The sequence below is a fragment of the Lithobates pipiens genome, unplaced genomic scaffold (genome assembly GCF_037356315.1).
Source record: "Lithobates pipiens isolate NorthernLeopardFrog02 unplaced genomic scaffold, aLitPip1_a1.2 Scaffold_28, whole genome shotgun sequence".
Lineage (NCBI taxonomy): Eukaryota > Metazoa > Chordata > Amphibia > Anura > Ranidae > Lithobates > Lithobates pipiens.
This window is the reverse complement of record NW_027507789.1, coordinates 124,696,918-124,718,873: the sequence shown is the minus strand read 5'-3', so window position 1 is coordinate 124,718,873 and position 21,956 is coordinate 124,696,918. Positions and strand designations below refer to the sequence as shown.

At 44.8% G+C, this 21,956-nt stretch overlaps 1 protein-coding gene across 1 annotated transcript in view; it reads left to right on the top strand.

Annotated features, from left to right (window-relative positions):
• DHX8 (DEAH-box helicase 8) overlaps positions 1-21,607 on the top strand; it is a 99,399-nt gene extending 77,792 nt beyond the window's left edge. The window contains exons 21-24 of the mRNA XM_077459581.1: positions 3,472-3,600; positions 7,775-7,971; positions 15,785-15,964; positions 18,508-21,607. Of these exons, the coding sequence (XP_077315707.1) occupies positions 3,472-3,600; positions 7,775-7,971; positions 15,785-15,964; positions 18,508-18,727 (726 nt within the window). The 3' untranslated portion in view covers positions 18,728-21,607. The remainder of the gene's footprint in view (positions 1-3,471; positions 3,601-7,774; positions 7,972-15,784; positions 15,965-18,507) is intronic.
• Positions 21,608-21,956: the final 349 nt, after the last annotated feature.

Here is a 21,956-nt window from a genome sequence, read left to right as displayed (position 1 = left end):
GTGGGCCTCTCGGCTGTCTGACCAATGGGTCCGAGAACTGATTTCATTGGGCTACAAGATAGCGTTCCTCTCTTGGCCACCAAACTAATTTTTTCCCTCCAGCATACCCTTACTCCTGGCTCGCCAGGAGGCCCTGTTTGGGGCAGTAAGGGACCTGCTTAGATGCGGGGTGATAGTACCTGTTCCAAAGCTGGAAAGGTTTCAGGGATTCTACTCCAATCTGTAGTCCCCAAAAAGGACGGTGCACATCCAATTCTGGACCTAAAAGATCCTCAAATGCTTTGTCAAAGTACAAAGGTTCAGAATGGAATCAGTCTGCTCCATAGTCGCTGCACTCCATCAGGGGGACTCCCTGGCATCTCTGGATATCCAGGGCGTGTACTTGCATATACCCATATGCCTCGGGCATCAGAGGTTTCTGCAGTTTGCAGTGGGGGAAGAGCACTACTAGTTTGTGGCTCTCCCCTTTGGCCTGGCATCAGCACCCCGAGTCTTTACTAAGGTGTTAGCTCCGATTCTGGCGCTGTTGAGGCAATGTGGGATCACAATCATGGGTTACCTAGACAACCTCCTTCTGAGAGCAGCTTCCTTCTCAGAATTAAGGGAGGATGTGGCGATCACCATGCAAACTCTACAAGCGTTTGGGTGGGTGTTGAACCTCAAGAAGTCGGTACTAGTGCTCAGCGCCTGGAGTACCTGGGCTTACTGCTGGACTCCGTGGAAGTGAGAGTGTTTCTCCCTTCAGACAAACTGCAGACTCTGAGCAACAGTGAAGTTTTTAAAGAACTACAAGTGGTCGTCGCTGCATTTCTGTATGAGTTATGGGCCTCATGGTAGCCTCCTTCGAGGCGGTACCGTATGCCCAATTTCACACCAGAGTCTTGCAGAAGGAAATAGTGTCCAAATGGGACAAATCTCCGTTATCCCTGGATCAGCAGATTCGGGTGATCCAGGACTCTCTTCTCTGGTGGCTGAGGTCTCCAGCCCAGTAAATCGTTCCTACCTCTTCATTGGACGGTGATCACAATGGATTCCAGCCTAACCGGCTGGGGTGGAGTGCTGTGGGTACAGTCGACCCAGGGCCTCTGGTCGTGGGAGGGGTCCCAGTTACGTGTCTCCACATGGTCAATGAGGCTACGAGGGCGTCCAATCGGGATCCAGTCAGACAACGCCACGGCAGTGGCATATGTAAACCATCAAGGAGGAACAAGGAGCTCGGCTGCAGCACGAGAGGTCGCTCACATCCTCCAGTAAGCAGAGCGGCATGTACCGGCCCTGTCAGCCATATACATCCTGGGAGTAGAAAACTGGCAGGCAGACTACTTAAGTCGTCAGATGCTGGACCCAGGAGAATGGTTGTTTGCATCCGGAAGTGTTCAGGCTTCTTTGCCTGTGGTGGGGCACACCAGATGTGGATCTTCTGGCCTCTCGGCTCAATCGGAAGGTGCAGAGGTTTGTGTCCAGGATGAGATCCTTGGGTGGACGCGTCAGATGCGTTGGTGGCTTCATGGGAGCAGTACTGGCTGATTTACTCCCTCCCTCCCCTCAAACTGTTGCCTCGTCTGCTTCAGAGTGGTGGCCGACGGGGATTCCAGTGTTACTGATTGCCCCAGATTGGCTTTGGCGTCCCTGATACGCTGACCTAGTACTCCTGGTGGCTGGTGCTCCTTGACGGTTGCCGATGCGAGAAGACCTATCGCAAGGCCCGATACTCCATCCTGCTTTACCATCGCTGGCTTTAACGACATGGCTGTTGAAAGCCAGGTGCTAAGGAACCAAGGTCTGTCGGACACGGTAATCTCCACTGTGCTGAGGGCACGAAAATCTTCTTCTCGGAAGATATACCATCGTTCGTGGAAGGCTTATATCTCCATGTGTGAGGAGATGGGGTGGCATCCAGGCCCCTATTCAGTTTCCAGGATCCTGCTGTTCTTCCAGCGAGGAGTGGACCAGAAACTGGCTTTAAGCACCATCAAGGGACAGATATCAGCCTAGGCTGTCTTTTTTTTTTTTTCCAACGACCCCTGGCGTTTCACTCATTGGTAAGCACCTTTGTGCAGGGGGTTCGGCACGTAGTCCCTCCCGGTTTGACCACCCCTACCTCTGCGGGATCTGAACCTGGTGCTATCGGCGCTTCAGAAACCGCCGTTTGAGAACATCAGGGAAATTCCCTTGTTGACTTTCTCAGAAAGTGGTCTTTCTAGTGTCTATTACATCTGCCAGGAGGGTTTCTGAGTTGGCGACCTTGTCTTGCAAGTCGCCCTATCTGGTTTTCCACAAGGATAAGGTGGTGTTGCGTCCTCAACCTTTCTTTCTTCCAAAGGTGGTTTTGGCTTTTCATCTAAATGAGGACATTGTGTTACCATCCCTGGATCCTAAGCAGACGCATCCTAAGGAGGTGGCCCTCTATTTCCTGGATGTGGTGTGGGCCCTAAGTGTATATCTGTCTGCCACGTCTCCCTTCCGGAAGTTAGACCCTCTGTTCTTTTCGGTGGCTGGTCCGAAAAAAGGGCTGGCGGTCTCGACCACCATTTCACGGTGGATCAGACAGATCGTGGTCCAGCCTTACGCCTTGAAGGGGCAGGTTGCCCCCCTTTCCTGTCACGGCCCATTCCACCAGGGCAATTGGGGCCTCCTTTGGGCTTTCTGACATCAGTCGTCTGTCTCCCAGGTGTGTAAGGCGGCGACTTGGTCATCCGTTCATACTTTCACAAAGTTCTGCAAAGTTGACGTGAGCACATCCTCGGATGCTTGCTTTGGCCACAAGGTTTTGTAGGCGGCCGTGTAATCGCTGCAATTTACACTCTTGTTACATTTTGGTTGTAAACGCATTCTGATGCATACGTTGACCGCAAGTTCTGATGCGCTCCTTTCAGGTGGCAACTCCTCCGTTGAGCGGCTGTGGGTGAAGTTATGTTTGCCGTTTCCACCCCTCGTTCTGACACTGCTTGGGGACGTCCCTACGGTCAAGATTTAATGGAGCTGTTTCCGTCAGTGAATGAAAGAGAAAATAGGATTTTTGTAATCACCGTAAAATCCTTTTCTCTGAAGTCCATTGACGGACACAGCCCCCACCCCTCCTATTATTTTACGTTGTATTGCTTGTTGACGTACTGAGCTGCAAGAAGAAGGCTGAGGGGTTGTAGACAGTTCTGTTGTTTTCACATGTATTACATGTTCTGCCTAGTCCTCTCCTGAAGGTGGCGTGATAACCCTATGGTCAAGATTTAATGGAGCTGTGTCTGAATGAACTTCAGAGAAAATGATTTTACGGTGAGTACAAAAATCCTTTTTTTTTTTTTTTTTTTTCTGCAAAAAGATGTGCATTTATTATTTTTTGTAGAAAGGTGAACTTATTTTTTGTGCTGTTTTGAAAATACTCATTCATACACCTGTTACCTACCACCCAAGGTCTCAACTGGTTCATCTTCTGCTTTTATGTTTTAATTGTTGTATTTGTGTCCTTTTCAGATGGCAGAGTTTCCCCTGGAGCCCATGCTGTGTAAGATGCTCATCATGTCTGTACATCTTGGCTGCAGTGAAGAGATGCTGACCATTGTTTCTATGCTCTCTGTTCAGAATGTGTTCTACAGACCTAAGGTACAAAGCGCACTCCAGTATTTAATAATTAATGTTACACTATTAAAGCAGTTCTCCAACCTCCCCGCCCCTCCCCATTTTTTTTTTTTTTGCTTAACTTGTGGTGGGTACTGAATGTTTCTTTCAGATACTTAACCACCCATGGATCTAGCTTTGTGTTTGCAGAATCCTGTCAGAATTCTGCCCCCGCTGGGTCCCGCACAGCCATCTTTTGTGTGACGTCATCCTGAGACCCACCAACTCTTCCGGGTTTAGCCGATAAACCTTGATGCTCTGCTAAGCCCTTCCCCCTCCTCCTTTTCTCTATGAAGTACTATACCTCCTAGGATATATGACATGCATATCCCAGGAGCCATAGCAGGCATAATGCCTGTCATTCGCCTAGCCGCTTGCCGACCGAATCACGCCGATATACGTCGACAGAAGGGCTCGTACAGGCAAACTAATGTACCTGTAGGTTGCCCTTTTAAAAGGCGGCGTCTCAAGCTCTGAGAGTTTCCCTGCGGACTCTATGTACGCAGGGAACCCCACGATCACCTCCATGGGGAGGAAGATGCTAATGTAAACGAGCATTTCCCCGTTCTGCCTAGTGACAGTGTCCCTGATCTCTGCTCCCTGTGATCGGGAGCAGAGATCAGTGACGTGTCACAAGTAGTCATGCCCGCCCTCCACAGTTAGAAACACTCCCCAGGGCACACTTAACCCATACACTGCCACCTAGTGGTTAACCCCTTCACTGCCAGTGTTATTTCCACAGGAATCCGTGCATTTGTATAGAACTGATTGCTGTATAAATGACAATGGTCCCAAAAATGTGTCAGAAATGTCTGACATGTCCACCATGATGTCGCGGTCACGATAAAAATCGCTGATCGCCGCCATTACTAGTAGAAAAAAATTTATAAAATGAATAAAAATGTCATATCCCCTATTTTGCAAATTATATAACTTTTGCACAAACCAATCAAACGCTCATTGCGTTTTTTACCAAAAATATGAAGAATACGTATCGGCCTAAACTGAGGAAAAAAAGTTTTCTTATATATTTTTGGGGGATATTTATTATAGCAAAATGTAAAAAAAATATATATATTTTTTTTTCAAAATTGTCGCTCTTTTTTTGTTTATAGCGTAAAAAATAAAAACCGCAGGGGTGATCAAATATCACCAAAAGAAAGCTCTATTTGTGGGGGGAAAAAGAATGTTAATTTTGTTTGGGAGCCACGTCGCACGACCGCGCAATTGTCAGTTAAAGCAACGCAGTGCCAAAATGCAAAAAGTGCTCTGGTCAGGAAGGGGGTAAATTCTTCCGGGGCTGAAGTGGCTAGGCAAATGACCGGTATTAGGACTTTTAAGGGAAATTTTTTTTTATTTTGGGGAGGCGTGGAGAGGTTGAAACTGCACAATAAAGGGTCAAGTTCTGCTTTAAGTTGATGCAAACAGAAACAAAGGACTTCAGATTGATAACATATTTCCAGACTTAGTGGCCAGCCTATGGACAGTCTTCTTAAAGCGGTTCTGCACTCATAATAATACATTTGCCCATTCTGTTGCCTCTAGACCGTACATTTGATAATGCCACATGTTTTTTTTTTTTTTTTTATTAATCTACCTTTTGTAATTCGTAGTTTTTTATTTTCCTCCCCTGCGGCGATGGGCGGTCTCTTGCGGGGATCAGCATCATTTCCTGCTGAAGCCCGCACTGTCTCCTGGGATCTCGTCCAAGTAATCCCAGGAGACATTGCGGCTAATGCACCCGGAATCTCGCGAGATTTCGGCTAATGCACCCGAAATCTTGCGTGATTTCGCCTATTGCAGCCGAAATCTCGAGAGATTTTGGCTGTAATAGCCGAAATCACGCGAGATTTCGGGTGTATTAGCCGCAATGTCTCCTGGGATTACTTGGACGAGATCCCAGGAGACGGTGCGGGCTTCAGCAGGAAATGATGCTGATCCCCGCAAGAGACCGCCCATCGCCGCAGGGGAGGAAAATAAAAAACTACGAATTACAAAAGGTAGATTAATAAAAAAAAAAAAAACGTGGCATTATCAAATGTACGGTCTAGAGGCAACAGAATGGGCAAATGTATTATTATGAGTGCAGAACCGCTTTAATAAGTAGATGTGCTTAAAGAGGAAGTAAAGGGGGAAAAAAATAAAAAAACACACCCTGCAAGGCAAAGGCATAATGAGCTAGTATGCATAGCATGCTAGCTCATTATGAATAACTTGCCTGAGAACGAAGCCCCCGAAGCGGTCCTCCGTCTTCCTCTTCGGCGCTGCCATGGATCCCGGAGCGACTTCCGGGTCTCGCTGCTCCGGCGCTGTGATTCGCCGGAGCCGCGATGACGTCACTCCCGCGCATGCGCACCGGAGCCGACACTCGCCTCGACCTGCGGCCTGCCCAGTGCGCCTGCGCGTCGCTGTCTATGGTGCATGCGCCGTAGACAGCGGTGGCTGTCTTCGGGTAAATATCTCCTAAACTGTATAGGTTTAGGAGATATTTCTTGGACATGCAGGTAAGCCTTAATCTAGGCTTACCTGTAGGTCAAAGTGGTTTGTAAGGGTTTACAACCACTTTAAAAACAAGCCTTTAGTGGCCTCTGTAGCTACATACACCATGGTGTAATTGATCCTCAAGCTTTATAACGGCTGCAATAGTCAGCTGCTTAGCTCACCCTCCCAGCAGTGACTCGGCACCTTCTTATTTCTAATGTAAACACAAATCAGCAGAAATAGCTGGGTTTATTACTTCTGTGTTGGGAACTTTTGAGGATTGATTGCTTGATTGACGGGGTCAGTAGGGGCATATTTTTAAACCTTGTTTAAAGTGGTTGTAAACCCTTACAACACACTTTGACCTACAGGTAAACCTAGATTAAGGCTTACCTGTAAGTCCAAGAAATATCTCCTAAACCTACACGGTTTAGGAGATATTTACCGAAAGACAGGCACCGCTGTCTACGGCGCATGCGCCGTAGACGGCGTGCAGGCGCATTGAGCGCGCCGCCGTCAGCGGCTCCCGTGCGCATGTGTGGGAGTGGCGTCATCACCGAATGACAGCGGCGGAGCGGCAAGACCCACCGAGAAGATGGATGCGCCGGACTACAGGGGACAGCGGTGACATCGCTGGCTCCTGTGTCAGGTAAGTGACACATAATGGACTACTGCTATGTGATGCATAGTAGCCCGTTATGCTTTACCTTTGCAGGGAATGAAAGAGGAAGTAAACCCATTAGGGTTTACTTCCTCTTTAAGTATTGAAATAAAGCATATATAAAACATAAGTATTGTTTTGCAGCTTACCAGTTCTTAGATGTGGTTGCTGAAATTGTGGTTTTTTTTTTGTTTTTTTTGTTTTGTTTTTTTGGACTAAGGACATTTTATAGAAAGTACTGCAAAGAGCAGTTGGTCTTGCCAGAAATGCCCTTGTCACTGCATGTGAGTTGAACTGATAACACAAATCTTATCTGCCTTGCAAGCTGTCTCCTGTAAGCTACCAGTTCTCCTCCCCATGTGATGAAGAGAAGAAAACCTCTTTGTAGTCTGAATTAGGAGAGCAACCTGGGTGACAATCATGGCTCTCTGTAGAGTGTTGATTAGTACAATGGTGTAGCCAACCAGGGCTAGTGTTATTTACAAGATCACCAGGTAGAGAAAAAGAAAACGACAGCAGCCACAACATCTAAGAGCAGTTAAGCAGCAATGTATTAAAAGTTGGGTTTAGACGCACATTAAAGGTCTGTAGCCCACAGGTTCATTTTATTGTTTTAAAACGATTTCTAAATTGATCAAATGATCATTCGGTCTGCTATTGCACAACAGTGCTGGATTCAGCCATGCTGAATATGAAAGTTATGAGCTGCTTTAATACAATTGTGTTTTTACTAGTATAACATAAGGCTTAAAGGGGTGTTCAGCCGCCACCTTAGCCCTCTTCCTCATACTCCGTCCTTTTGTGAACAGTAATCCTACTGCTGATTACAATCATTTGATGAACAGAAATATTTCAGAATTAATATCCACGTATAGCTCCACAACTGAAACCTAATAATGCCATGCTTTACTGACAAGTTGTGCTGGCAAAAGTGAGTTTTTATGTAAAGAGGCTCCAATGTGTTTAAAATATGTACCAGTTGCAAGAACAGATTCATGGTTGGCCTCTAACTTCTAGGACAAACAAGCACTTGCAGACCAGAAGAAGGCAAAGTTTCACCAGACAGAAGGCGACCACCTGACATTGCTGGCTGTGTACAACTCTTGGAAGAACAACAAGTTTTCCAACCCATGGTGCTACGAGAACTTTATTCAAGCTCGTTCACTGAGGCGTTCTCAAGATATTCGCAAACAAATGTTGGGCATAATGGACAGGTATGTTAACTGAATTCAAACATGAATGAGTGACACCAATGTTTTTGTTAAGTAGAGGCAATTAAAAAGTCTGACGTGTGACGAGAATCATTTTTTCAAGTGTAGGAATTATTATACATAATAAAATGATATACCATAACATTATTTTACATCATATCCTATTACATAGCATTATTGTACATACAATGCATCTGGAAAGTATTCACAGCGCTTCACTTTTTCCACATTTTATGTTACAGCCTTATTCCAAAATGGATTAAATTCATTATTTTCCTCAAAATTTTACAAACCATACCCCATAATAACAATATGAAAAGAAGTTTGTTTGAAATATTTGCAATTTTAATAAAAAACAAAAAATCTCATGTACATAAGTATTTACAGCCTTTTCTCAATACTACTTGTTGAAGCACCTTTTGCACCAATTACAGCCTCTTTGATTACAATGCTACAAGCTTGGTACACCTATTTTTTTTGTCCGTTTCTCCCTTTCTTTGCAGGACCTCACTGAAGTGCCATCAGGTTGGATGGGGCGTGTCAGTGCACAGACATTTTTTCCAGAGATGTTCAATCGGTTTCAAGTCTGGGCTCTGGCTTGGCCACTCATGGTCACTCACAGAGGTGTCCTGTAGCCACTCCTTTGTTATCCTGGCTGTGTGTTTAGGGTTGTTCTCTTGGAAGATGGACCTTTGCCCGAGTCTGAGGCCCAGAGCAGGTTTTCTTCAAGGATGTCACTGTACATTGCTGCATTCATCTTTCCCTCAATCCTGACTAGTCTCTCAGTTCCTGCTGCTGAAAAACATCCTCACAGCATGATGCTGCCACCGCCATGCTTCACTGTAGGGATGGAATTGGCCAGGTGATGAGCGGTTTCCTGGTTTTCTAGGCCAAAGAGTTCAATCTTTTTTTGCATCAAACCAGAGAATTTTTTTGCTTCTCATGGTCAGAGTCCTTCAAGGATGGTTGTTTTTCTGGAAGGTTCTCCTCTCTACACAGAGAAACGCTGGAGCTCTGTCGGAGTGACCATTGGGTTCTTGGTTGCCTCCCTGACTAAGACCCTTCTCCCCCGATCGCTCAGTTTGGCCGGGTGGTGCTCTAGGTAGAGGCCTGGGGGTGGTTCCAAACCTCTTCCATTTATGGATTATGAAGGATACTGTGCTCATTGGGACCTTCAATGCAGCAGAAATGTGTCTGTTCCCTTCCCCAAATCTGTGCCTGGATACAATCCTGTCTGAGGTCTACAGACAATACCTTGGACTTCTTGGCTTGGTTTTTGCTCTGACATGCACTGTTAACAGTGGGACCTTATATAGACAGGTGTGTGCCTTTCCAAATCATGTCCAATCAACTGAATTTACCACAGGTGGACTCTAAGTTTTAGAGACATCTCAAGGATGATCAGTGGAAACATGCACCTGAGCTCAATTTTGAGTATCATGTCAAAGGTTGTGAATACTTAGGGTCCTTTCACACGGGGCGGATCAGTTCTTATCCGCCCCGTGGATATCCGTTTGCTCAGCGGGGATCACTCCGCCAATCCCCGCTGAGCAGGGAGATGACAGGTCCATCTCTGCATACTGCGCAGGGACGGACCTGTCACAGCGCCGCTCTCCCCTATGGGAGATCGGATGACGACGGACCGCAGTGCCCGTCGTCACCCGATCCGATCCGCAGACAGATGGAAAAATAGCTTTTTCCTCCGTTACACTTTTTCGGAGCGGGTCGGATGTCAGCGGACATGTCACCGCTGACATCCGACACTCCATAGAGCTCTATGGAGCACCCGTTCAGGTCCGCCTGAAAAACTGACAGGCGGGCCTGAATGGGACGTCAGTGTGAAAGGGGCCTTAGGGTTTTTTTTTATATACATTTGCAAAGGTTTCAAGCACATTTCTTTCACATTGTTATTATGGGATATTGCTTGTAGAATTTTGAGCAAAATAATGAATTTATTCCATTTTGGAATAAGGCTGTAATATAACAAAATGTGGAAAAAGTGAAGCGCTGTGAATACTTTCCAGATTCAGGTGTAAGAATATGATATTATAACACCCGTTGCTGCCTTTAAATTGGATGTAAAGTCACTTTTTTATTCTGAAAATGTTAGAGTAGTAGGGTTAAGGTCTGGGCTCTGACTGGACCATCTCAAAAGGTACTTGTACATTCTTTTTCTTTATCATGCATCACGGGACACAGAGCAGCCATAGTAATTACTTTGTGGGTTATAGGCCACCTTCAGGTGATGGACACTGGCACACCCAAGACAGGAAGTCTCCCTTTATAGAACCCCTCCCATACAGGGAGTACCTCCTTTTTTTTTTTCCGCCAGTGTCTAATGTATTGGTCACAGGTAAAGAAGTGCTAAAGAAAGCTCTGCTACCGTTCCATTACTGAGTCAAGGAGTTATGCAACCCGGATCCATTCAAGGTGCCAAGAAAAGGCCAAGGTGGATAGTACCCGGGAAGAACAACTAGGTTATGCCTGTGATGCTTCTCTTGAAGAGCTGGACCCTGGGATTCCAGCACTTTGGTCTTTCAACTGAATACCAAAAGTTTTCTGGCAGGGTACTATACAGGTCCAGGAAAGAGGACCCCATAAAAGGGGACCGAGTTCCTGAAGGTCTGTCTTGGCCCGCCGTGATGAGTGAAGATTGGGTCTGTCTTGTCTCCAGCAGTATCCTGTGGCTGGAAATTTAAGTGAAGATAATCCTAGGAACATATATGGTTCAATTATGGATTTCTTCCTATGGTTAGATGTTGTTGTCTTGCCTATCTTTTACCACTAGAGGGTGTGAAAGCCTAAACATACATGGTGTTTGCTTACTATGCTTCTCAGCAATGACGCTCAGTGCAGCAGGTCTTAACCACCTTGCGCCCGCCCTATAGCCGAATGACGGCCGTAGGGCAGGCGCGTTCGTCCGGGAGGCCGTCCCTGGACGTCCTAATGTTTACTTCCGCAATGCGCGCCGCCGCGGGCGCACATCGCGGAAGTTCTGTGTTCGCTGTGTCCCCCGGGGACAGGCAAACACAGATCGCTGTAAATGGCCAATCACAGCTGCCGTCTACAGCGCGATCGGCGTGTCCAATGGGAGATGATCTCATATGTAAACATATGAGATCATCTCTCAGCGCCGCTCTCCCTCCTCACACAGACAGCGTCTGAGGGGAGAGATGAACGGCTGCAGCGGCAGCCGTTCTGCTTTCCTTTGTAAAAGTAAAAAAAAAAAAAGTGCCATCCATCCTCCCCCAGCAGTGCCATCCATCCTCCCCAGTGCTACCTGCCCCCAGTGCTACCTGCCCCCAGTGCCACCTGTTGTCAGTGCCACGTGTCACGTGTCATTGTCCTGGTGCTTCAAAAGTGTAATAAATAGTCAACAAGTTAGATGTGTAATTTATGTTCCTAGAACACATGCTGGCGCTACCTGCATGTTGGGCCTCTCTATGTGGCCAGGCTGTGAAAAAGTCCCACACATGTGGTATTGTAATACTCAGGAGGAGTGGCAGAATTTTTTGGGGGGTGTCATTTGTGGTATACACATGCCATGTGAGAGAAATAACCTATTACAATGACAATTTTGTATGTAAAGCTCTATTTGTGGGAAAAAAAGGACAAAAAATTCATTTGGGTACAGTGTTGCATGACTGAGTAACTGTTATTCAAAGTGTGAGAGCGCCGAAAGCTGAAAATTGGTCTGGGCAGGAAGGGTGCTTAAGTGCCCAGTAAGCAAGTGGTTAAGATCTGGGCTCTGACTAGACCATTTCAAAAGGTGCATTCTCTTTTTCTGAAGATAGTCTATGGTGGATTTACTGTGATGCATAAGGGCATTGTCCTGCTACATCACCCAAAACCTGCGAATTCATTTTCCCCTCGATTTTGATAGCAAGTGCTCCAGGTCCTGAGGCAGTGAAGCAAGCCCAAATACACTATACTTCACACTTGGGATAATGTTTTGATGTTCTTCCTGAACAATTTAACTTTTGCTTAATCAGTCCACAAAACATTTTTCCAGTAGCATTGTGATTTGCCAAAGTGCTTTTTGGCAAACGTCAGGCACGCAGCAATTTTTTATTTTATTAGTACAGCCGAGCATGGCTGGGTATTGCAGGGTACAGCCGAGCATGGCTGGGTATTGCAGGGTATCACCGAGCATGGCTGGGTATTGCAGGGTATCACCGAGCATGGCTGGGTATTGCAGGTTATCACCGAGCATGGCTGGGTATTGCAGGGTATCACCGAGCATGGCTGGGTATTGCAGGGTATCACCGAATGTGGCTTTGTATTGCAGGGTTAATTTCAGAGAGCAGCGCTGTGGGCACTACAGATCCAGCCCACAGCTCTGCTGTCACAGATCTCTCACCTCCACTATACCGATTGGTACAGAGAGGGGAGGGAGGAACCGGCATCATGACATGATGCCGGTTTGTTTACAAGTGATCGCTCCATCAGTTTATGGAGTGATCACGTGGTAAACGGCCGCAATTAGCGATTTACCGTGATCCGTGATGCGCCGGGTCCTGTGGACCCGGCAGTCACGGATGCTCTCAGGTGTGTGCCCCAGGGCAGAATTCTGGGAGGACGTCATAGTACGTCCTCCCAGAGTTAAGCAACCGCCCTGTAGCCGTCATTCGGCTATGGGCCGGCTGTTAAGTGGTTAAACAATGAATAACACAATACTGTTTATTGTCCTCAACCTCGTCCTGCCTGCAATATAGCAGAATGACAGCCGGAAAGTGGTTGCATTTCCTGTCATATGATGTCCAGCAGGATAGGCCGCTAGCGCACACCCGTGTCGATCGATGGCGTCAGTTTGACACACCGCATCTCCAACCTTTGTAGGAAGCCTATGACTCTTTACCATGTGATCAGTTGTGTCCAATCACAGCTCATCACATGGTAACCAGGAAGTGCTGTTTATCGGCTTTTCCTCTATTCGCACTGTCAAGATATGAGTAGAGCAGATTGTTTGGTCTCCTGTCGGGGGGTGTGCTCTGATATTCCGCGCATTGATTATCAATGCAGACCCATTGAGGTTGCCCACTAGAGCCCACCAGGGATGCCAATCAGTGCCCATTAAAAATGCCAATCAGGGTCCACCAGTGTCGCCTGAGTGCCCATCAGTGCTACCTCATCAGTGAAGGAGAAAACTTATTTACAAAGTTTTATAACAGAAAATGAAAAGAAAATAATTTTCTTTGTTTCTGTCTTTTTTTTTATTTTATTTGTAGTGGAAAAAAAAAACCTCAGTGGTGATGAAATGCTACCAAAAAAAGCTATATGTGGGGAAAAAGTGATAAACCTTTTGTTTAAGTGCAATGTTGCATGATCACGCAATTGTTCAAAGTGCAACAGTGCTGAAAATTGGGCAGGAAGGGGGTTAAGTGCCCTGTATTGAAGTGGTAGAGATTTAAATGAATAAGAAGTAAAGGATACCACACTGGTAGCCATTGGTGTTGAAGGTTTAATATCATCCAAACCATGCTGTTGGGGGATGGAAGGCCTGTTCAGGTTTGGAAACCTCCTGTTACAATGTCAGGTTTCTGTGATGTAAAAAATGAGGCAAAGATAAATAATTTCAGAACTTTTTCCATCTTTAATGTGACCTATAAACAATATAACTCAGTGCAAAAAGTGTGCATACCTTCAACTAATACTTTGTTGAAGCACCTTTTGATTTTATTACAGCACGCAGTCATTTTGGTATGAGTCTATCAGCCTGGCACATCTTGACCTGGCAATATTTGCCCACTCTTCTTTGTAAAAACATTCCAAATCTGTCAGATTGCAAAGGGCATCTCCTGTGCACAGCCCTCTTCAGATCATCCCACAGATTTTCAGTGGGATTCAGGTCTGGACTCTGGCTGGGCCATTCCAAAAGGTTTTAATCTTCTTCTGGAGATGCTGTTCCTTTTTTGATTTAGATGTATGCGCTGGATCGTTGTCCTGCTGAAAGATGGCATTCCTTTTCATGTTCGGTTTTCTAGCAGAAGCCTGAAGGTTTTGTGTCAATATTGACTGGTATTTGGAATTGTTCATAATTCCCTCTACCTTGACTAAGGCCCCTGTTCCAGCTGAAGAAAAACGACTCCAAAGCATGATGCTGCCACCACCATGCTTCAAAGTAGGTATGGTGTTCTTTTGGTGATGTGCAGTGTAGTTTTTGCACCAACCATATCTTTTGGAATTTTGGCCAAAAGTTCAATCTTTGTTTCATCAGACTATAACATTTTCCCACATGCTTTTGGGGGATTTCAGATGTGTTTTTTGCAAAATTTAGCTGGGCTTGGATGTTTTTCTTCATAAGAAAAGGCTTCCGTCTTGCCACTCTACCCCATAGCCCAGACATATGAAAAATACAGGAGATTGTTGTCACACAGCCAGTACATGCCAGATATTTAAGGTTGGTGTAGGCCTCTTGGCAGTCTCCCTGACCAGTTTTCTTCTCTTCTTTTCATCGATTTTGTCCAGTTCTTGGTAATGTGACTGTTGTGCCATATTTTCTCCACTTAATGATGACTGTCTTCACTGCCTTCCATGGTATATCTAATGCCTTGGAAATTCCTTTTGTGAATGAATGAATGAATGAAATACTTGTATAGCGCACAATGCGAACTGAATCGCCTCTGTACCCTTCTCCTGACTGATACCTTTTAACAATGTGAACCCTCTGATGCTTTGGAAGCTCTCTGCGGATCATGGCTTTTGCTCTAGGATGTGACTAAGAGAAAATGTTTGGAAAGACCTACTAGAACAGCTGAACTTTATTTGGGGTTAATCAGAGGCACTTTAAATGATGGCAGGTGTGTACTGACTACTATTTAACATGAGATGGAATGTGATTGCTTAATTCTGAACACGGCTACATCCCCAGTTATAAGAGGGTGTACACACTTGCGCAACCACATTTATTTTATTTTTTTATTTTTATCTTTGTCTCTGTCTCGTGTTTTTTTTTTTTTTTTTCTTACATCACAGAAACCTGACATTTTAACAGGGGTGTGCACAATTTTTATATCCACTGTAGATGGTGATAAAAAAATAATACAACTTGAAAGTGTAAGTTCATCTTTACAGAAAATCTGTAAGGTGACCTTACACTGGAGCTAACAAGACACCAGGTAATGGTGCTAACAAGACACCAGATAACTGGTAAAAAGACAAAACCGCTTGGTAAGCTTTAGTTATGCCTGGGTTAACAAAAAAAAAAGCCCTGGTTAGCAAATCTGTTCTTCATGCATGCAGTTTAAGTTTTAGAGGAAACCTTCTAGTAAAATATTGCAAGCTTCCATTGCTGAGCTCGTCTTTTGAAAAGGTTACTTGGCTTGTTACCCCACTTATTACCCCACTGACTTCAATACTTTCAGAGTCACCCACAAGATTTAGAACAAGTATGCAGATAAGGACTTTTGACAACAATCTGCATTCTTATTCCAGTTTAGTGACTTGGGAAATATGGAGACCAGTTGGTTATGTAGCAGCCTTTCCATTATATTCAGGAGGAGGACAGCAATGGCTCCCACGTATACTTCTTAGTACCAGTGTTCTGTAGTTGTATACTTTGCCTGGAATGTAAATTTTTATAGTGTGAACAATTTTTTTTTTCAAAACTTTCACTGCCGTCTCTTTTTATATGTTTCTTATTTCAAGATGTTCAATCTGTTTCAGTTAAAATGTAATGATATTCTGATCCTTGAAAATTGTTGCTCTTAACCATAATGCATAGTGCAATATAAACCTCCATCATCTGGTGTGATTTCTCTGTAGAATTCAGCTGCGGATATATTTGCATTGATTTTCTGTTGATATCATTTTACAGACATAAACTGGATGTCGTGTCCTGTGGTAAAGCGACCGTAAGAGTACAGAAAGCTATATGCAGTGGTTTCTTCCGAAATGCAGCCAAGAAGGACCCTCAAGAAGGCTATAGGACTCTCATAGACCAGCAAGTGGTCTATATTCACCCATCCAGTGCTCTATTCAACAGACAGCCAGAGTGGTAAGAAAGCTTCAAGGGTAGATTTTTGGTTTTCTTTGGTAATTGGATCAGTACAGTTTTCTTTATACTCCAATAGATGTCAAGGTGTAACTTTAATTGTAAATCATAATCGATAATAAATATATGCTAATTTCATAATTACAATTTTATAAATGGTATTCTGTAAATTGTTTTAGAGTTCAGTTATTACAAACAACGAGGCCCCTTTCACACTGCTCTGTAGCAAAAGCACGATTTTGCTGTGTCAGATACGTTTCCCTGTGTTTCTGGTGTGTTTTTGGGCCGCATGAACATTTGACTCAAAAGCCCAAATCGTGGGTGTGTGTTTTTAACCACGATTTTGCTGCAATTTCCATCAATTTCAATGGGAAGCTACGTTTTCAAAACCACACCAAAGATGCAGCATGCAGGACTTTTCAAAACCTACCGCACCCACAGTGCAGTGGTGTAAATAGTCCCATAGGTTTTAAAGGGAAACCTTTTTCCTGCTTTTCCTTGCAAGGTAGAAACTAGGGTTGTCCCGATGACACTTTTTTTTAAGACCGAGTATAAGTACCAATATTTTTTTTATTCCAACTACTCGCCGATACCTATACTTTTTTTTTTTTTTTTTATATATGTCGCGTGACAGTTTTCAAAGCACAATACACATTAGGTGGCACTGATATGCAGCACTGACTGATGGGCGGGCACTGACTGGTGGCACTTATGGGTAGCAGCAGCAGACATCTTGTTACACCCAGCCTGAACTATATGTGCTGGGTGTAACAAGATGTCTGCTGCTCGCTTACTGCGGCCGAGTGCAGGGGGTACCAAGATGGGCGGCAGGATGTTGAACCGCTGAGTGTGTGTCACGGAGTGTCACTTGTCTTGTTCTAGCCCAGAAGGAGAGCCGCACCACCCTGTTGTCATTTGACGGTGGGCAGACAGCAAGTGGTTAATATGCTTCCAACACAGATCTGAAATGGTTAATCATGCACATCCAACTGCGATCTCATTTGCTGTGTCAGATGCGTTTCCCTGTGTTTCTGGTGTGTTTTTGGGCCGCATGAACATTTGACTCAAAAGCCCAAATCATGGGTGTGTGTTTTTAACCACGATTTTGCTGCAATTTCCATCAATTTCAATGGGAAGCTACGTTTTCAAAACCACACCAAAGATGCAGCATGCAGGACTTTTCAAAACCTACCGCACCCACAGTGCAGTGGTGTAAATAGTCCCATAGGTTTTAAAGGGAAACCTTTTTCCTGCTTTTCCTTGCAAGGTAGAAACTAGGGTTGTCCCGATGACACTTTTTTTTAAGACCGAGTATAAGTACCAATATTTTTTTTATTCCAACTACTCGCCGATACCTATACTTTTTTTTTTTTTTTTATATATGTCGCGTGACAGTTTTCAAAGCACAATACACATTAGGTGGCACTGATATGCAGCACTGACTGATGGGCGGGCACTGACTGGTGGCACTTATGGGTAGCAGCAGCAGACATCTTGTTACACCCAGCCTGAACTATATGTGCTGGGTGTAACAAGATGTCTGCTGCTCGCTTACTGCGGCCGAGTGCAGGGGGTACCAAGATGGGCGGCAGGATGTTGAACCGCTGAGTGTGTGTCACGGAGTGTCACTTGTCTTGTTCTAGCCCAGAAGGAGAGCCGCACCACCCTGTTGTCATTTGACGGTGGGCAGACAGCAAGTGGTTAATATGCTTCCAACACAGATCTGAAATGGTTAATCATGCACATCCAACTGCGATCTCATTTGCCAGCAATGAAAGGGTTAATTGTGTCTAGCGAAGCTGTGTGAAATGCGTCTACCTGTTTGCCTGTCCTGTGGTGTTGTTCATGTTACGGATTTTACAATAGAGATTCATCGCTACTGTGGTGTGTAGCCATCCATTCTTTATCCAATCATGTCTAGTCACCAGGGATCTTCTAACAATTAAGCTTTCATTGCTAGAAGATCCTTGGTGACTAGACACGATTAACCAAATGGTGGAACTACCAGGGTCACAAAGGTCACACTTGCGATCAGGCCATGGCGTTCTGCCACCACGGGAGGGCCCCAAGACTAAAGGAAAAGGGCCAGGTGCGGGACCATAATAAAGAGCCTTGGACCTAGTGGCTTGGGCCCCGGGACCAATGGAAAGGACCTGGGGGCCTTGAAGGTTCTAGTTCGGTGTCTGAGAGGCAGACAAAGACCAGAAACTGCTCTGTCCGCCTCTGTTATAGGAAATTAGAAGCAATGAGCATACATTTTAAATGAGCGCCAATTTTAAAAAGGGAGTGCATTTGATCATACCTCTGAACATAGTGTGCATGAGGGACACTCCCAATGCGTATTTGAATTCTTTCTCAGGGGAAGGAGACTGTACAGTTACTTTTTATTAAAAAAAATTCTAAATCGATTGAACTAATATGGGCATAACGAGTTGTAATGGAATCATTAATTGAATAACAATATCTACAACGTTTTTCTGCCTTACATAGATGCGTAAAGGTTCTTGATTCATTGTTGTGTTTTTTTTTTTTGTTTTTTTTAATAGGGTTGTATACCATGAGCTTGTCTTAACCACCAAGGAATACATGCGGGAAGTGACCACTATAGACCCCCGATGGCTAGTGGAGTTTGCTCCAGCTTTCTTCAAAGTCTCTGACCCGACCAAGCTCAGCAAACAGAAGAAACAGCAGCGTCTGGAGCCCCTGTACAATCGCTATGAGGAGCCCAATGCCTGGAGAATTTCCCGCGCCTTTAGACGTCGGTGATGTGTTTTCAGGCAGAGACCATTTCTGGACAATTGCAGGTGTACATCGTAGACTTTTCTTCAAAGCAGATCTTGTCTCATTCAAACTCTTATTCCTTATTCAAGACAACTATGCTCACATGCCTCCTGTATGTTTCCCCGGCCAGCTCCAATAAATGTAACCAGGTGCAGGTCCGCCATAAGACCTTGTCTGAGTTGATTTCCCTACTCGGTGTAGAAAGTGGGGCCATACACCGTTTATGTAAACCACAGTAGTAAGAATGTGTTCAATTCAGCTCCATCTCTTCCTAGACTTAGGCCCCTTTCTCATGTGTGGACCGTTCAGAGCCACCTGTCATTTTTAGGCGGATCTGAACGATTGCTCCGTACAGCTCTATTAAGCGATGGATGTCAGCGGTGACATGTCGGCTGACATCTGATCTGATTCTCAAATTCCAGACTAATGAAAACCCTATTTTCCATCTGTCTATCGTATCGGATGAAAACGGACAGGTGGTCCGTAATGATCCAATCCCCCCCCCAGAGGGGAGAGCGGACTCTCTGACTGGACCGTCCCTGCACAGAGTGCAGAGACGGACTTGTCATCTGCTGGCTCAGCGGGGATCAACGGAGCGATCTGCACTGAGCAAGCGGATGCTAAATACAGACAGCCCCGTGTGAAAGGGGCCTTAAACCCTAGTCAGGTGACGTTTTCTACCAGCCAATGATATAATTTGCTAAGGACACGTTGGGCACCTGCACAGTTTTCTGGGTAGCCCACAGGAGTACTGACAGTGGCAGAGAGGAGGAGAGCCGGGGGGGGGGGTTTGCTGTTTCCCTTCTCTCAGGATTGCTCTCAGATGGGACTGTACAGAATTAGATTACTGCCCCATCTCCTCCTCAGACTGATCCTGTCCTAGTAGCAGAAATTTTGAGTTGGGGGTGGTAATCCAACCCTGGACAGTCCCAATCTATGATCGTTCTGTCTCATTTTCTGTATACAGTGAGGCGGGAGAGTAGCTGGAGGAAGGAGGGGGTAGGAGAGGAGAGCACAGCTCACACTTCCTCCCGGCTCTCTCCGCTGCTGTTACTACTTATGTAAGCCACCTGTAAGTTGTGTGTTTTTTTTGTTTTGTTTTTTCTTTTGGGCGGGGGGGTGGGTTTGGGTGGTTGTATTTGGGGACACAATAAGGGAAGGGTAACAGTTGTGCTTTGGATAAGAGGTTTTGTGTTGGGGAAGGGGGGGAGAGAATATTTGTGCTGAAAGTTGAGGGATTTGGGGAAGTGGGGATTTGTGCTGGCAGGCTCACACCAGGCGAAGTGTGGTAATGCGTGTAAAGTTGTGCGTTTTTCCACTCCACACAAACATGTGCTTCCTTTTTCAATCATGTGTGGGTGCCATTAATTCCTACTAGTACCCCCACACATCTAGCAAATGCACGTGTGTTTGTCTCTGCTTAATTTATGGTAGTATTGTACAGTACTAACATGTGTTTTGGTGCGGCACAATTTTAAAAATCACGTTGGCACAATTTTTCTGTTTCACACACATGGAGTGCCCCGTTAAACAAAAAAATAAAAAAGAAATGCAGTGCAGGGGAATGCGTAAAAAGGTGCACCCCCCTGGTGTGAGTGAACCCTCAGAGTGGTGTGCCCTGAGATTGTGTACAATTCTAAAGGGTTCCTTGAATTAAAATGGGTTGAGAAACACTGGTTTACAAAAACAGCGTGTGCCCTTGCTTTCTACACTTTAAATCTGATTATTCCTGTTATAAAAGTTACTGCCTAACCTTGAGGTTTGACTGCAAGCATGTTTTTAAAAGAATATGATTACTTCATCTCCAACATTGGGGAGTACAACATAAAACAATATTGGGACACAATAATGGGATGCAAAGGATAGCCATGATGAATGTTTGTCATCTATAATTTCAGATTACTATTGGAACAAGTGGACTGAGTCGCTGAACATTTGCATTTTTGTGGGGGTACCGGAAGGGCAAATGGCAGATACTGCCAATGTACAGCTGGATTTTCTATCCCACCTTTTGCAATATCTGAATAGAATTTATTATATGAATCGCCTGTGCTCCATCCTATTGGAATTTTTTGTATTACTGGGACAGGGTCTTCTTCCATTTTTTAATTGGCTACCACAGCTACTTGCCTTGTTTCATGTCTGTTTATGGTTCATCAAAAACAAAGGCATGACAAAATACAGTGGGGTTCTGTATCATTTTCCTATCAGAAATGCTGTCAAGATCTGCAGCTTTTAGCCCGAGTTCACACATGTGCCTTGCGAATTGAAGCTCCGGTTTCACTGCGAAGATAAAAATCAGTTGTTCAGAGGTTCCTCTGCGTTTTAGCTGCGGATCAGTGAGCAGGGAGAGGGGGGAGGTGTAGTGAGTAGAAGGAGAGAATTTGTGTTCAGGACGGAATGCATCTGCAAGTCAGATGCGTTCCCATACAAGATAATGGGTTGTAATTCGCACCACAATACCCAGAAAATGCACATGTTTTTTTGTGCAATGCGCAGTGCGAATGCAACGCACATATGTGAACCAGATGCATTCAAATGAATGTTTTTTAACATGTCCTGCGAATTGGATGCGGTGTAAGCCACTTCTAATTCGCATAGGTGTGAACGGGGCTTAAAGATCAGGGTAGAGACGATGGAAGATGCTTGCAGCAGGAAATTTATACTCCATTTTAGGCTAGAAAACTTGGGGAAAAAAAATAAAAAATACATCATGATTTAATATGAATGCTTCCTAGGAGTTCAATATTAATTGACGTTAATGTTTAACTTGGTTCTTTTATATGTTAATACTGTGGAGGTGTTGTGTGATCATTTTCCTACAGGACAGAATTTATTTGTATTATAAACTTGCTTTTTTTAATATTTGAAGTTTGTCTTTCTTCTGTATACCTTTTCTGCCTTTTATCCAAAGATGTAAAGTGTGTGTGTGTGTGTGTGTGTGTGTGTGTGTGTGTGTGTGTGTGTGTTTTTTTTTTTTTTTTTTTTTTTTTAATTGCCACTGACATCCAGTCCGCTAAATCCAGATAGACGGAGACCCTATTTTTCATTTTATTTTGGTAAATGGAATCTGATGAAAATTGACAGGCAGATCCGTTTTCATCCCATCGCCCGTAGAGGACAGCGGGGCTCTGATAGGTCCATCTTCTGCAGCGTGCAGAAGACAGAACTGGCAACCACCTGCTCAGCGGAGATTAACGGATCGAACCCACGA